Below are 16,397 nucleotides of genomic sequence, written 5' to 3'. Positions count from 1 at the left end.
AAGGGGATTTTTGAAATATTTTAATATTAAAATTTAAATATTTTTAGCCTGTATTTGGTATCGTTCCCTATGATATTTAAATTGACATTATAATGTTTTATATTTTAAATCGATCAATTAGTCATTAATTTCGCTGAAATATTGTATTTCTCTTTTACATGTACCCGCGTGCAAGTTAATGGCGGTAAAAACAAAACGATACACAACCACATAAATCGCCCTTAATGGAATGTGCGATTAGACATGTCAGCCAAATATAAAGGGTGAATAATACAAATTTCTTATTAATTAATTTATTAGTATAATGTCATTTTTACATAGACGGATTACAGCTCTTGTAATTTTTGTTAGTATAGAGATAGGTCCAATTTTAACTCATTATCAGTAATAAAATTTACACGATGACCACATTTTGAGAAGTAAATATCACCATTATTATAATCAAAGTATGAACTAACATGATTTTCCTGTTACAGACTATTTGCACACACTTTCTTACGAAGGACTGGTTTCTTGTTTGTAACATTACACATTGACTACCTCTCATTAACCTAAATACTTGAACGTACAGCTACAATGACTGTGCTTGTGTAACGGGATGAAACTTCCTAGCAGGACTAAACTTCTCAGTATAGTCTGCGCATGCGCACGAAGCGAAAGTTCACTTCGTTATCGTTGCGTAGCCATTTTTTTCTTTTTTTTTTCTTCGCCGATTTACTATAACATTTTTACTTTTACTATTTTACTTATTAACTCGGCGAAGAAAAGAAAAAAATGGCTATGCAGTGATAACGAAGTGAACTTTCGCTTCATGCGCATGCGCAGACTATACTGAGAAGTTTAGTCCTGCTAGGAAGTTTCATCCCGTTACACTTGTACAAGTCTACAGTTCATAAAACCGCATTATTAACTGTAGATTGGGAGCTGGCTTAATTGTAGACATGATGGTGGACCTCAAAAACTTACAAAGTGCTTAAGTGTTTAGAGATCATGTCCCCTTGTTTCTCTTAGGGTTCCAGTCAAGTGCCTGCTTGTGTCAGCTGGTTTTTGCACAGGGTGTATCCTATCCAGCCCTATTTGCGCTTTTTGATGTCTTGACTAATGACATTCTGGTTGGTTCTTTTCCACAGGCTGCTGCTGGAGATCTTTTCAGGCCATCTTATTCCCAGAATATGGCATAGGCATCGGTTGATAAAGGTCTGAAGCTTGTTGTTGATGGTGTTTGTCACTCTCCAGGTTTCAGAACCATACAGTAGGACTGCCTTCACATTGTTTTTGTGTTTTCTTTCCCTCTTTCCTACAACATCTGTACAGGTTGTCTTCCAAATGCTCTTGAGTGTTGACCAGTGTTCTTTCACTGATTCTTCTGTCAGTCCTGAAAGGGCCTCGTACTTATTCTTGACTTCACAGTTATAAATTTCCCTTGTTTGCTTGTTCTTGAAGTATTGAGTATTGAATTTGTGGTGTGGTCTGCCTGCTGGATCAATGAAAGACCAGCTTAATCTTGAAGACTGCCACTAGAAGCTGGTGGTCTGAAACAACATTTACACCTCTTCTCACTTGGACATCTTGGAGACTCCTTCACTTCTGAGCAACTGTTATATGATCAATCTGGTTTTCCGTCTTGCCATCAGGGGAAGTCCAAGCTGTCTTGTGTATATTTTTGTGTGGGAACACAGTCCCACCTATGACATGGTCCGATGCCATGTCTTTCCATGATGAGTTCCCTATTAGTGTTATTATCTCCCACTTTGGCACTTAGGTCTCCCATAATGATCTTCAGATCTCTCCTTGGTGTGCCCAAATTTGAGACAGTTTATCATTCTCATCACAGGACAATATAATTAATTGTCAGACAATATTAGATAAATTTTCCCTATTTGAGCAGAAAATGACTAACTTTTAAAGCTGGTTTAAAAATATACTTTTCAGGTTTACCTTCAAAAAAGTGACAGATATCCAGACACCAAGGCCAGAAAATGCTTTACCATCATGTGGAGCATCACCTGCAGCAAATTCATCCATTGTAAGTGTGTGTGGATGTGTGTGTGTGTGCTGTTTTTTTTTTAATTCCTTCTTTGTAAACACTGACAACGCTGACAATACTAGTAAATCAAAATGCCAGAATAAGTACAGCTAAAGCAGAAAAAGACAGAAGTTCTTCATCATAGTCATAATATCAGTGCCCAACAATTCCTCACATACTGATTGACTGTAATAATGATAATGATACTTTATTTCAAACAGTTTCAGAGACCTCATTAAAGGCAGGGAAATGATAGTCAAAAATTATGAACAAGATGTAGATATAAGTCATCTTCTTTATTGTTTCTCATGACCATTGTAGGTTCAGTCCAGGAAAATCCAATCATCTATGTCATCATTTACACTTACAACAACAACAGCAACAACAAACAAACCAGTAGCAACTGTTCCACCACAGGGGCCAAGAATGAAGGTGCCTGGATCTAAATATGGAACATCATTCAACACAGATGCAGCATCTGCTAACGGGTGAGGCATATGTGTCTGAGGTCATTAGCATTATTTATGCTTATCATTGAAACCTAGACATTTTTTTTTTTTTTAATAACATGAACAAATAACGCTCAGACTCGGTGTCATCTTTCTGCTTTGATCCAGCAGCTAGCTTTATTTGAAGATGTCTTGCTCAGTTCTCTTGATATTAACTGCTGATAATATTTATGTCTTAGCCCCGATCTTAGTTGCACACCAATTAAGTTTTGAAAAAGGTATATGAAAATGCATCACATATCATGTTCTTACATGTAAATTTTTTTACCCCTTAAGAAGCACCATAATTTTTTTCTCCTTTCATGAATCCAAATGTGATTAATCTTTTACAGTTGAGAACAGTCTGAAAATTAGATATCAGTCATGTGTAGGCACAGGTTATTGTATTATTTAATAACAAAACAAAAACCTTTTGTTTCCAGGGTCAAAGGGACAAAAGAAACCAGTGATACATCCTTTAAAGAAAATATTTCTTCACTTACCTTTGTTGTAGATGATGATGATGATTTTGACATGCCAGTTTTGGCGCCAGGTAAAGCTGAATATTTAGAGCTATATTTTTCATTTTTATGTTTCTGTTTGACTGCCTTTTCCAAACCACACAGGCAATAGAGTGCAGTCATCTACGTCATGCTCCATGCTGATAATCATCAAAGTGGTCTGGAGCTTCCACAGGTTAAATTGGAAGATCTGCTTGTAAATAGATGTCATCAGTCTTGATAGAGAAAGAAAAAAAAAACTTGGATGCAAAGAAGACTTGCAATTTTCATTATTCTGAGATGTCTGTGAAAACTAAAGTCATAGATAACTATTTTTCTGTCAGGCTTCCTTGTACAGAACTCATTTTTTTGTGTAATTGTCAAGCAAGGGGAAACTTTTACAGTATTAATAAGATGTTTTATGGGTATAATTTTTGTGTGGTTATCAAGCAATGGAAGAATGTTACAGTATTAATAGAGTGTTTTATGAGTATAATTTTTGTTACAGTATTAATTAATAAGTGTGCTTTATGAGTATAATTTTTGTTTCAGTTACACCAAGGAGCCAGAGGAAGAGAGAAAAAGAGGTACTGTGTGGTTTTTAAAGCATTGTACACTGTAGGGATTTGCATGCAAACTGAAGAGTTGATCGGTGAACTGTAGAGTCCTGAAAAATAGCGAAAGTACAGGGTTCACTATGTCTTGGACAGCTCATCTGGAAGGTAGAGTCCAACCCCGTCCTTCAGCTACATGTACCTTTCCTAATACATCTTCTATAATGTTCTATTTGAGTTTCATTCCCTTTCAGCGAAGAGATGCATCATCATTGTCAGTATTTAAGCATCAGCTGAAGATGCATTTGTTCTGTTATACCGATAGTATCTGCTTGGCTATCTTCATCATCATCATTATTATTATATCAGGTACCTATTGTGGGGAGATAGGAGGAATTTTCCAAAGGTAGGTGTGGGTCTCAAACCAGTCACTTTTTGTTCCATGGTTGAATGCATTTACCATTAACCTGTGGAGCCACCTTTATTTATGCCAGCCTAGCTGACAGCAGATTATTTACAGTATGAGTTCTGGGTTGAAAGAAATTCCATAACATTAAAACAAAGATTTTTTTGTTTTTTTTTGTTCAGAGTTCATCTGATAGTGATGAAGGCATTGCTCCAGTGCGCAAACATCGAAGTCTGGTACTCAGCAGTGATGATGAAAATGATACTGATATTTCTTCAGGGAGAGCTAATTTTCCACTTTCCCAGCAAAGGAGTAATTTCTTGATTAATGCAAAGACCAGTTCAGCATTGCCTGAATGTGGAAGTGGGAATTCTAAGACTGCTTTACCTCAGCATCAAAAAGGATTTTGTTCCTCAACACCTAAAATGACCCCAGCCACAAAAGTTCCTTCCAAGATCAGTACTTCCACAGAAAATAGTGACAACACCATCTGAAAAGCCTGTGGCTAGAAATGAATTCAAAGCAGACTCTGCTGATCAAAAGACTTTACAAAGGGAAAATACTTCATTGAAAGCCAGTTCATGTTCCCTCATGTCTCGGCAAGCAGCTGGTAGTGTTGTACCACAAGCTTCAGGTCCTGTTGGGACTATGTTTCATCAGAGCCAGGCTCTTTCACCATCACCTCCTGATATAACCAAGCTACCTTGTTCAAGATTTGTTCAACGAAGTGAGAGTAGTAGAGTGGATGTTACAAAGCATCCATTGCTGACAACAGATGTTTTTCAGGTGAATTTAAAACCCTTTTTATGCACTGCATAATGTTTCAGTCAACAACAGACCACATGCATGTACACTTTCTTATTTTGCCCAACAACGAATTCACCTAATGACAAATTTTTCAAAACTTATCTTCATCATTAAGCAAAACATGCCTGTATTTCTGTTATCCTGTAGTAATTTACCCCTTGGTATCTCATTCTTCTCAAATGATTAGCTTTCCTTTTGTACAGTAGGCTTGCTCATAGTGACATAATCCCTTATGTTTCTTTTGCCAGGAATAAAGTTATATCATCATGTACAGATGACCAAGGATAAGGTTAGATCTTTGTGTATGCAGATGATAAATACAGATAAAGGTAAGGTTAGGTTGTTGTGTCTACAGATGACCAAGGAGCACCATAGTGACCTGCAACAACTGTTACTGCAGGCTACTGATGAGGTGTGTGAGATTATCTGCACGGCCAGCACTGCTGCATTAATGAATCTTGGTGTCAGTGACTACACTCGTCTGCAAGCCCTGCTAGCTATCAGGTCGAGTTTTTATAGGGTTAGATTAATAAAATAGTCCCATAACCTTTCATGGGAAGTAAGGTGTTAGAGCACACTTTTATCAAGGCTAGCTTTTGTGAGGGTGATTCTCACCTATCCACTTCCCTGTGTAACACTGTGTACAAATCATTAAGGGTCTTTTTGTGAATAAGCTTTTATTTATTTACTACTTTTGTTCTTTGATTTCTGTTTGAAAGTGGTTCTTATCTCTGTTTTGAAGTATGACATACAAGATAGCTAATATACTTGTAAGTTGTTCTGTTTTATCATGAAGTCAGTATGAATGATATGCAAACTACTTGCTACCTTGCATCGTATTTTTATGTGGTACATAGTTGTTTTTTTGTAAATAATTTATTTGAAGATTTTTTTTTCTCCCTCAGAAAACAAATCAAGGACAGGCAAAGCTTGATCACATTATCAGCTACCTGTGGATCACCCGACAACGGTGCACATTCCTTTCTACAAAACTGCCACTCAAACATCTTACCAGTGAAAGATGCTGAGAATGTTAATGCCAGTAAGGTCATGACCCACACATCTCCTTCAGTCTCTAAGTCTGTTGTGAAAAAAATTCCTGTCACCAGACTCCAGCCTGTGACTGCCTCACCAGTCCCCTGTGGAGACAGCTTCTTTGAAGACGCTGACAAGTTCACCCAGTCACACACAAGCTACTTACAAGACACTCGTCCCATAGCTCTCATTTCTGCTGGCGATCCTGTCCCAACAAATGTTTCCAAGGACAGAGAGTCGTTTTCAGGCTCAATCACTTCATTTTCAGGTTCTCAGTTTCAACAGACAAAAAATTGCACTGTGAGCGTTAGACAGAATTCTGACAGCTCACCTATTGTCATCAACGATGATAGCAATAATGCCTTGAGAGATGTTTGTGTTGATAGTTTCAGGTTTGACTATGATATATCAGTAGCTTCTCATAAGTCCAATGCAAAACAGAATGAGAGACGTGCTGATTGGAGCACAGATTCTAACTGTACATCATTTGAAAGTATTGTAGATGGTTTTGAAGAAAATGGCGATGATTTTGACATGGCAGATATAAAAGAGTGGGATAAACAGGCTGGTGAAAGTGATGCTGATACTTTGAAATCAACTTCATTGGACACCACCAATACAGGTAAACAACTGAAGTTTGCGTTTTTTGTACACAGAAAAAAATATGGTTTTAGTTTTATGTAAACTGGCTACTGTTGTGAAAAGTAGGAACCTTGTTATGACACTTGTATAAATAGTAAGTATTCTGAAAAAATAAAATCTGACACAAACCTTTTTCACTCATGACCTTGGTAAATTCACAAATGAACCCCCCAAAAAAATTATGCCTCACATCTGCAGAAGCAGATCCATACATCCCGATGTTTGGATCATCAGACAAGGATGATGGAGCAACAGGTGAGTTTGATGGAGAGAACTTTCCTCACAGCAAGGAGCTACGAAAAGTGTTTCACACTGTTTTTGGATTACGAGAGTTTCGCCACAACCAGCTACAAGCCATCAATGCAGCTCTGCTGGGTCATGACTGTTTCATTCTTATGCCCACAGGTCTGTCTTCTTTTTTTAAGATTTATATGCACTTTAATAAACTTCAGAAGTTTAGCATATGAGGAATTTTTACTTTCTGCTCTTTACTGATTGTGAAAACAGTTTTTGTTATAGGGAAAAATAAGATATTTGAAAATCTATTATGAGAACAAGGGGTAAACTTAATCCATGTGAGACAAGTATTAAACTTCTTAACTGAACACTGATTTTAAAATACATTTACTTGTTTGTCCATTTTTTTTTTTAAATATACTAGCATGGAAAAGTTTTTTGTTGCCACTTATTCAATATGTCCATTTAGCTTCAGAGTACAGACTCATTCCCTTCAGCCAGATTTTTTTTTTTTAAACCGAAAAAGAACTTATTCTTTACACCCTAGGATCTTGTATTAGGACTGGCTTCAACCATTTCACATCCTGAATGGGTGTAGGGTTTGTGCTGTGTTGAGATATGTTGCCACTGGTGTTTATGAACGTTTTTGTGAAGGTGGAGGGAAGAGTTTGTGTTACCAGCTTCCAGGACTGGTCGCTCGAGGAGTTTCAGTCATTGTGTCACCTCTACGAGCACTGATACAAGATCAGGTTCAGCGTCTTATTGCCTTTGATGTAAGTACATTGATAAAACAGAAACTGCTTGATAATTTAAGATTTTTTTTTCATAAAATTTAATTAAAAAATTTCCAGATAAGATTTGGGGTAGCATCAGATGGACACAAATCTATAGACATAAATTTACAATTTTGCTTTCAAAAATAAAACAGAAATTTAGAGAACAAGGTTTGCAAGTGTTTTTTTTTTATTTTATTTTGAAAACTCTTTTTTGACTTATTAAAAAATACATGATTAGTAAGGATTTTTAAGCTTTTTTAAGTTAAAAGGGATTTGCAATTTTATTGTTGTCTGCTAGTAATGGAGTTGTTTCTCTTTTGAACACATCATAATACATTAATGACCACAAATTTTTACTATTTTATATCCAGATTCCTGCTGCCCACTTGTCAGGGGAGATGGACACAGGTCAAGCAAACACAGTGTACTCTCAACTGTACCAAAGAGATCCTGGTGTTAAGCTACTTTATGTAACACCAGAAAAAGTATGTGTTCTAACCTCGTGCTGTGAGCAGAAGCTGTTTATTGAACTAAACCTCCTTACATAAAGGATGGTGACCTTGATGCTTCTTGCTTTTTTTTAATTATGCTGTATTGTAAACCCTCTCTAGCATGGATATTGTTTCTGTAATTGTTCTTTATCTGATGTTTCATCAAGTTGAACAAGTAATCTCTTAAAGAAAGTGGTTTATTTGTTAAATCAAAAAATGAGATGAACTTTTGCAGATTTTTTTGTCTATAAAGTTATGCATCAGTCTTTTTTTTCAATCTTTTATTTATTTTTTTTCTTCTAGCTTTCAGCTAGTGACAAGCTTCTCAGCAGCCTGGAATCGTTGTTCAGACGTCAGATGCTGAATCGATTTGTTATAGATGAGGCTCACTGTGTTAGTCAGGTAAGATTAAATTGATTATTTTAATTTTTGATTTCTTATGCTAATAGATAAATACACTAAAAGTAAATTGTCAGTTATTATGAGAAAAATAAAATCTCAGTTGCAAAGCACCTCCTATTTTTGTCAGTTTGCACACATTCTCCAAGATCCTTAACACCTTGTGTTTCCTAACATGACTTTTTGGCAGCTTCTTAACTTTTGCAGCACATTGATCTTTTAGTGGATGTTAAAAAACATTATTGTAGATGGATTCTTCATGTAGATGTCTTTGAACTGGTAACATGTCCTTTTAATCATTAAAATGTTGCCCCATTTATTGGTTTGGAAAATTAAAGGTATTTACTGGAAATATTTCTAACTAATTTGGGTCATGATCTGGATATCCTAACCCTCCTTTTTTCTAACTATTTACAGTGGGGTCATGACTTTCGCCCTGACTACAAGAAACTAAATGTCCTTCGAACCAAATTTCCTGGTGTTCCTGTCATGGCACTGACAGCAACAGCCACACCAAGAGTGAGACGTGATATCATTCACCAGCTAGCCATGAAAGAACCTAAGTGGTCAGTCACATATGGGGTCATAGTGGAAAGATATTGAGAAGTTACAGGATAGATAATTGCTTTTGTGTTGTTTTCAGCTAGATGCAGCAGAATCATCTTTTATATCACACTGTTAGCACGTGAAGGCAGATGATAGTATAATCACAATATTCATGTTTGTGCAGGTCCATGCATACTTGTGTAGGTAGGAATGCTCACAAATGTTCTTGAATGTGTACTATAAATGTGTGCAATATATGTTTAAATGTGCAAGAGTGGTGATATAGAAACAATCCAGATATAGTTCGTAAAGTGATTTCAACATCATTGTTAAATTGGTTTCAGGTTTATGCAGAGTTTCAATCGTCCCAACCTGAAGTATTCGGTGAAACCCAAGAAACCTTCCAATGCAACTGCAGATGTCACTGAAATGATAAAATCCAACTTTAAACATGACTGTGGCATCATCTACTGTCTTTCAAGGTATGAAATGCCTATATACCTATAAAGGTATAAATTCCATAATCATGCTTTAGAACATTTGATACAAACATGACTGCCAGTAGAAGTGAGAAGAACTTTGAAGTTTTGCAATGGTGGAGTTTTGTAGAAGCACAAGTGTGGGTAGAGGGTTTCTTTTAATCATATTCATTTTAGGTCATGACCTGTCAGTTGTGTCTGCACTATAGACGTAGATCATCTGGTCAATTATTGTTGAAAAAGCTCCAAGATTTCAAAGAGTTCTAACTGCATTGTCACAGGAAAGAATGTGATACAGTAGCAGAACAGTTGAAAAAGTCAGGTATTGAGGCAGAGTCCTATCATGCAGGACTGTCTGACTCTGAAAGAAATCGTGTTCAAGACCGTTGGCTAAATGGTGACAAGTGTCAGGTCAGTTCTGGTTACCTTTGATGTTGTACAGTGAGGAATGTCATCCATCATGTATCTAGCATGTATGATATTATAATAACATGCCCTGTTGGATGCTCTTTTTGTCCATTTCTTTACTTCTCTTTCTCAACCTTGTGTTCCCCTCTTTGTATTTTTAATAGCTTAATATACATGTGCTTTATGTTTGGTCAAAAAATGATTTTAAAAATTTGATCCATTACTCTACACCCTGATTTACATAATGTACATTTATTTGCTGTATCAGGTTATCTGTGCCACCATTGCTTTTGGCATGGGCATTGACAAGGCTGATGTGCGTTTTGTGATTCATTACTCTCTGCCCAAATCTGTGGAAGGATATTACCAGGAAGCAGGGCGTGCTGGAAGAGATGGCATGCTGGCCCACTGTATACTCCTGTACACATACAGTGATGTCAGACGCCTGCGTAGCATGATTGAAAGTAATCATTTACAGACACTGTTATTGAATTTTGAAAATCTCACAAAACAGTTTTTTTTAAGTTCTCTGGAGTGAATTATAAATACCTACAGTCTATTACGTGCATCTTAAAGAAGCTGTTCTTTGTTTCTCATATTCTGCAAGGTTTAAATGTGGAAAAAGTTTGTTTGCACCATCTTGCATTAAGAGTACTTTGCTTTATTAGACTGCTTTCTACAGGCTTTTGCCATGTACTCTTTGGTGATTGGTTATGCCGTAAAGTTCATAAAGGCTTCTTAAATGCAAGAAAGGGACATTTGACAAAATTTTAGAAGTTCTAAAAGATATAATTCTGTGTACGCTAATTTGAATACAAGAGAATTAATACCGCAAAAACTATGTTCAGGAGATCAGTGTGCCACATATGAATCGAAAAGAGTGCACATCAACAACTTGTTTCGCATGGTCCACTACTGTGAGAATGTGGCAGACTGTCGAAGATCTCAAGTTCTTCATTATTTTGGAGAACACCATTTCGACCGTGAACACTGTAATGTGGTTCCTGGTGCCCTCTGTGATAACTGCAAGTCAAAGGTACAGAAGCTCGTTCTCTGCATGTTTCACATTTATTGATGTGATACTCAGTGTTCTTGTGCTCACGTTACACAGGAGTAACCTTAGACTTCCTTTAGACAGACTGCACACATTAAACACCATGGCTCGAATAATCCAAAAAGACATTTTGCATGTCTGTCAGTTCTGGAGGTTAATAGACTAATTCATGTAACCTGCTTGTTTGATCATAGCACCAGCTACATGCATATTATTAAGCTGTCATACAGGATGGTTAACACCATTGATAGTTTTTTTTTGTTGTTTTTTTTTTTTTTTTTTTGACTGTACTACAGTCTAAGCTTCATGATGTGTGTGCCATCGCTTAAGTAGGGTTTATGTTTTTGTTTAGGATTAGGGATTTGGCTGGGGGCTAGGATTAGGATTTTAACAAAAACAGATTTACTCCCCAAAATTTTGACACATATTTCCAGGATCTTTTCATTGTTCGAGATGTTACTGAAGATGCCAAAGAGATTGTCAAGTGTGTTCGAGAGTTGACCTCTGGTCGAAGAAGTGATTACACTCTTCTACATTTTGTGGAGATATTTAAAGGTAAAAGCGCTTTTTTTTTTTTTTAATTTTTACTTGACAGAGAAAAGAACTAAGTTTCTAAATCACTAGTGCAGATACTCTTTTCCTGTGTTTGTTTAGAAATGTGGCAGTAGCCTAACGCTAGTTATTAACTTCCCTACTCTTGTAATAGCCACAAAATCTATTAGCATTCAACAGAACTGTATGTGAAATATTACACCTGCTTGTTGTGAGCATTCAGTCCCTTTGTCGTTATGCTGACAGGTTCACAAAACACGCGCATTATGGATCTGGGTCACAATAAGCTGGCACTTCATGGCCGTGGCACAGCCTACAGTCGAGGTGACGCAGAGCGTTTGCTGCACCGTCTTGTGATTGAAGAGATCCTAGCAGAGGAATTGAGAACTACTGCTGCAGACACAACAGCCTGTTATATTATGCTTGGTTCAAAGGCAGCTGACCTAATGCACGATAAAATCAAGGTAGTAGTCCACACTAGCAAGCTACTTTGTGCTCATTGCCACCTGTCTTTATGTTGATAACACCGGATCATATCTGCTGCAGTCTTCTAGATAGAGTACTGTACAGAAACAGTGCCTCTTACATGGTTATGGTAATTTTTTATCAAACTTAATTTCCAGGTTCAGATGGCTGTGCAGGGTGGCCGCAAGCAAAACAAGATGTGTCGCATTGGCCAGGAGCCCCAGACCAGTCGGCAGCAACTGATAGACAACTGCTACAAGGAGCTCGTGATTCTGGCAAAGACCATTGGTTAGTCTTGCTCCTTCGGTGTGCTATTTAGTATCATGTACTGATCTTTTACTCATTGACAGAGAAGTTTGGAGATTGGTATATGTGATGGTTTGGAGTCTTTGCATCATATTAGCACAAATGTATGCTCGTGATAATCTCCAGTGTTTGGAATTCTGTCTCTGGTGATTGAGAAGGCGCCTTAAATATATATACATAACATAGGAGCCACAGTTAAGCTTGTGAGTTTCAAGTTATATGATCCCTTCAGTTAGATCTTGAGAACTTTTATCTTTGGCTTCATTTCTTCTTCTGAGACTTATATTTTCATGTTGTTACTGTCAATGGTTATGTTGGTGAAATGTCTGATTATTCAACTGTAAATAGAATGTTTCTTCAAAAAACAGCCTCTGAGCATGGAAGCAAGAATTATGCCTTGATTTTCCCCAACGCTATGCTGTGGCAACTTGCTGAGAAGACCCCTCTGACTGTGGAGGAGATGAAGAAGGAGATTGATGGAATGCCAGAGACCAAGATCAACAAATATGGTGCCCATAGGTTTTTGGACATTACTACCAAGTTCTGCATTATGGTTTCAAGTAAGGGGTTCTTGCACACAACACTTTTAAATACACTCTTTCCTTCCCATCACCTGCTTTGCTTTCCTCCCTTCCTTCCTCGGTCTCTCTCATATAAAGATGTTTAAAACATGTTTAAGAGGTACACTGCGCCTCGAGAAAATAGCGGTTTTGAGGTGTCATGGTCAAATTTGAGATAACATCGTATTTGCATACTTTGACATGTATTAAAACAGATTGCTTGTTAGGAGTGAAGGAGTCCAAGACTTAGGTTTTTTTTAAACTTAATTAGCAGTTAGATGTATTTGAACCAGTGTCCAGAAACACCTAGTTGAAGTGAAGTGTATAATGTGCACAGCAATTTCTTTTTAAATGTGTATATAATATATATGTTTCTACTAGTATTTTCCCATTAGACTTTACTAAATCAGGCTTCTTGTTCATAAACAACAGCCTTGCCCAATGAAGATCTGAAAGACAACGATGCAGAACTTCACAAGACAGAGGACTGGGCATCCCCTTATTTTTCTGCCCCAAGCACAAGTGTCACTCCAAGAAGAGGATATGGAAGAGGAAAGGTATGCAGCAGCTAAATCAATATTATTTTCTATTCCAACAAGCTTTTACAGCTAGCGAAATAAATCAGTAAAATGAAGCATCCAGAAAGATACGTTGATTTTGTAGGAAAGATCCTGAATGAGTTTTTTGTTTGTTTGTTTTTTTTCAAAAAAATTTAAATAACACAACTGGCTTCTTCTTGCTCATGTCCAGCACCTAGCTCAATTTAAAACGCAGTTCTTCAGTCACCTGAGCATTTTATTTGAGAAAGCTGGAGCCCTTGAAATACTCCAAGGATAAATGCTTATTTCTTAGATGTGCAATCAAAATAATTTTTCTTTCACATTGACAAATGTTTTAAAGAAATAGGTTTCAGTTTTTGTTTTGGGTTTTTTTTGTCAACATGTTAACACTTAGTATTATTGTGGATCTCTAAAGATGCCATCATTAGATTTTTATATAGCCTTCTGATCATAATAATGCCTTTAAATAATGACATTTTTTTCTTGTCACCTACATAAATTTTTAGGTAAAAGTTGTCAATTAGAAACACTTAATCTGTAGCAAATAACTCCAGAATAAATGCAATTTTCTCTCAGAAGAAACAGGAATAATTGGGATAGTAATTCTCTTTTAAGCAATGTATCTTGTAAATGCTTTCAAATCATTGTCTCAGCGTGGGCGGCCTAAACCCAGGAAAAAGAACTCACACGGTGGAGTGAAAAGAAAGGGTGGAAGCAGGTATTATTTCTTTTTATACCCTTATCTGATATATCTTATATACTGGATAAGTTCTGACAGCTTGATTTTAATGATGCTTATTTTCTGTTTTGATTTATTGTTCACTTTGAAGTTGATATATTTTGTGGACATTGTAGTCAATAATAAATTGGTAAACATTACCTGTTGATTTAAATGCATCAAAAACTGTTTACAAGTACATTGCGGCCCTATGCTCCTCAAAGGACCAACCAGAAATAAACTTAACTTACAAGTACATAGTACGTTTACTTGTATGAATCATATCTCACTTGTACCTTTATAATTAAAATTAAATTAACCAGTTAAAGGAAGCAATTCTTAGATCAAGCAATTACTTTTATTACTGTTCCGTTAATATTGAACCCTCTTTCATCTCAGAATTCATCCTTTAACGATAGTTTATTGTGGGTAATTTCTTGTAGAGATATATGGAAAACCAGTATTATACAAAAGTGGTTCAAAATGATCTGTCTTCTACATGTGTTTTTCATTACTGCATCTGTTCTTAGTGTTGGCACAAGAGGAAGAGGTCAGCGAGGTCATTCTTCTTTCAGAGGAAGTTTCACATCGAGTTCAGAGAGCAGAGGATCAGCCAAATCAGGACCATCTCGAGGAGGCGGAGTAACCAAATCAACCTTGGGAATGATGCCTGACCCTCGTTCCAGACCCTATCTTGCCTCAGTTGGTTCTTATATGGGATAGGTGTGGGTGTGAGGAGTAGAGGAGGAGGAAAGAAGACAAACGAGTGGTGTATAAACTGGTTTAAATATCAAAACAGAAACTGGAGGTAGATGCAGTAAAAAACTACCATAGTCTTTTACAGCCTGTCTGTATCTATGTCTCTGGGATGTTTACAATATGAGTATGCTTCTAAATGCTGTTGTGAATATAGGCAGATTGAAAAATTTTATGTAATGGGTCATGTTTATTCTGGATGTAAATAGGTAGGTTTGGTAAGGAAAATTTATTAAAAGATTAATGAGAAATGGTTTTACATGCATTGTAAATATGTATTATTGTTTTAAGTTTTGTTACACTTTAGCATAATTTTTATTATTTATATCATTTTATTAATGTATAGAAATATAAACTGGTATATGTAGTCTCTACTCCAATCTTGCCACAAGTTAATTTGCTAACCCTGCCGCACTTTGAAGCAGAACAGCTCCCCCCGCAAAGTTACGCCTGGTCATGGATCATACACCCTCATATCGCTCTCCTCGTTTCTCGCCCAGTGTGGGGGGATGGTGGCGACATAACAAGACTTTACCTGTTACCTGTATATGCTTTTTATCAAATATTATGATTCCATTCTTCCTTGCTCACAAAATAAATTAGAACTTAATGTTCTTATTTCGACTCGATATCTTGATCGTTGTCTTCAGCAGATAAACGCGAAATTTCATGTTCTGTTTGCTGTATTTCTGCTTGTGATTCTTAGTGATTGTGGGTGTCGCCTTGTCCTCTCGTGAAGGTACTTTGCGCGAACACCTTGTAAGCATCTTCTCCGCCCTTACTAGCACTCCCGCTCGATTATCTCCTCCAGCTGACGACATACTGTTTGCCCCCAGCGCGGGCGAAGTTTGTCCAGTCAACGCACCGACACGGCGTGGGTGCGAGAAGGCAGTTGCCTCATCCTTCACGATTCTGTCCGCGAATTGATCTGATGAGGCATTTGTAGGTTGGACAGAAAACATACCTTACGCGGCGACTGGTAGGTGCGGACGGAAAGGTAACGGTGTTCGGTGCATGTGTGGCGAAAGAGACCAAGGTGTGGGATTGGGTAGGCGAAGTAATGATGGGGGAGAGTCCGAGTGCAGCCACTGAGTGGAAGTGCGCACAAGCACAAAATATCTCAACATTTGTTAACGCTCTTAGGCCGTGCATAAAACAACATTGAGTTTCTTGAGTGACCGACTTTTGCTCGTGCGCTGCGTGTACAGACGATGTTTGCAGACGAAATGTGTAGTTTACATGCTAACTGTAATTAATTTCCCAAATAAGAGTAAATGCTACGTTAGCAGGTTTGAAGTTCGCCGCCTGCCAAAACGAAATGTGACAGAACACCTGTCCGATTAGTCCATACGACGCCTGCAGCGCTCGCGGGCAATAAGGTGTGTAAAGGGTATATTTTCTATAAATTATAGTTCGTTGGTAAGGGTTGTGACATCAGCCTCCTGTAGACCACCCTCAGGACACTTGGTCCCCCGGATCGCACATAGTGTGGGACTATTTCGTCACTGAACATACAGCGCACATTATTATTATACTACTACGCTTCTACCACTCCCTTCCCCCCACCTGTTGAGATTTCTTTTTGAAACCGGGTCTTTAAAGGTGGCAGATTCACAATTTGTGTTCTCTTCT

At 37.3% G+C, this 16,397-nt stretch overlaps 2 protein-coding genes across 4 annotated transcripts; both read left to right on the top strand.

The window, feature by feature from the left end:
• Positions 1 to 99: 99 nt before the first annotated feature.
• Positions 100 to 4,502, top strand: LOC112562951. 2 transcript variants are annotated; one of them, XM_025236585.1, is made up of 6 exons: positions 100 to 263; positions 1,933 to 2,026; positions 2,348 to 2,514; positions 2,958 to 3,067; positions 3,567 to 3,601; positions 4,157 to 4,502. In XM_025236585.1, the coding sequence occupies exons 1-6, from the start codon at positions 244 to 246 to the stop codon at positions 4,466 to 4,468; spliced, it is 738 nt and encodes a 245-aa protein (XP_025092370.1). In that variant the 5' UTR covers positions 100 to 243; the 3' UTR covers positions 4,469 to 4,502. The 2 variants fall into 2 exon arrangements, with proteins under 2 accessions (XP_025092370.1, XP_025092378.1); XM_025236593.1 differs by lacking the exon at positions 100 to 263 and adding an exon at positions 828 to 969.
• Positions 4,503 to 4,529: 27 nt separating this feature from the next.
• On the top strand, positions 4,530 to 15,020 carry LOC112562918 (Bloom syndrome protein homolog). 2 transcript variants are annotated; one of them, XM_025236540.1, is made up of 20 exons: positions 4,530 to 4,760; positions 5,137 to 5,285; positions 5,687 to 6,084; positions 6,358 to 6,438; positions 6,657 to 6,863; positions 7,350 to 7,468; positions 7,843 to 7,956; positions 8,266 to 8,364; positions 8,779 to 8,927; positions 9,252 to 9,389; positions 9,668 to 9,797; positions 10,063 to 10,258; positions 10,643 to 10,830; positions 11,283 to 11,403; positions 11,647 to 11,864; positions 12,024 to 12,153; positions 12,540 to 12,731; positions 13,164 to 13,288; positions 13,945 to 14,009; positions 14,540 to 15,020. In XM_025236540.1, the coding sequence occupies exons 1-20, from the start codon at positions 4,566 to 4,568 to the stop codon at positions 14,730 to 14,732; spliced, it is 3,207 nt and encodes a 1,068-aa protein (XP_025092325.1). In that variant the 5' UTR covers positions 4,530 to 4,565; the 3' UTR covers positions 14,733 to 15,020. The 2 variants fall into 2 exon arrangements, with proteins under 2 accessions (XP_025092325.1, XP_025092316.1); XM_025236531.1 differs by having other exon boundaries at positions 5,687 to 6,438.
• Positions 15,021 to 16,397: the final 1,377 nt, after the last annotated feature.

The sequence above is a fragment of the Pomacea canaliculata genome, linkage group LG1 (assembly GCF_003073045.1).
Source record: "Pomacea canaliculata isolate SZHN2017 linkage group LG1, ASM307304v1, whole genome shotgun sequence".
NCBI classification, from domain to species: domain Eukaryota; kingdom Metazoa; phylum Mollusca; class Gastropoda; order Architaenioglossa; family Ampullariidae; genus Pomacea; species Pomacea canaliculata.
Note: the sequence above shows the minus strand (reverse complement) of the source record. Positions and strands in the feature narration are given on the sequence as shown.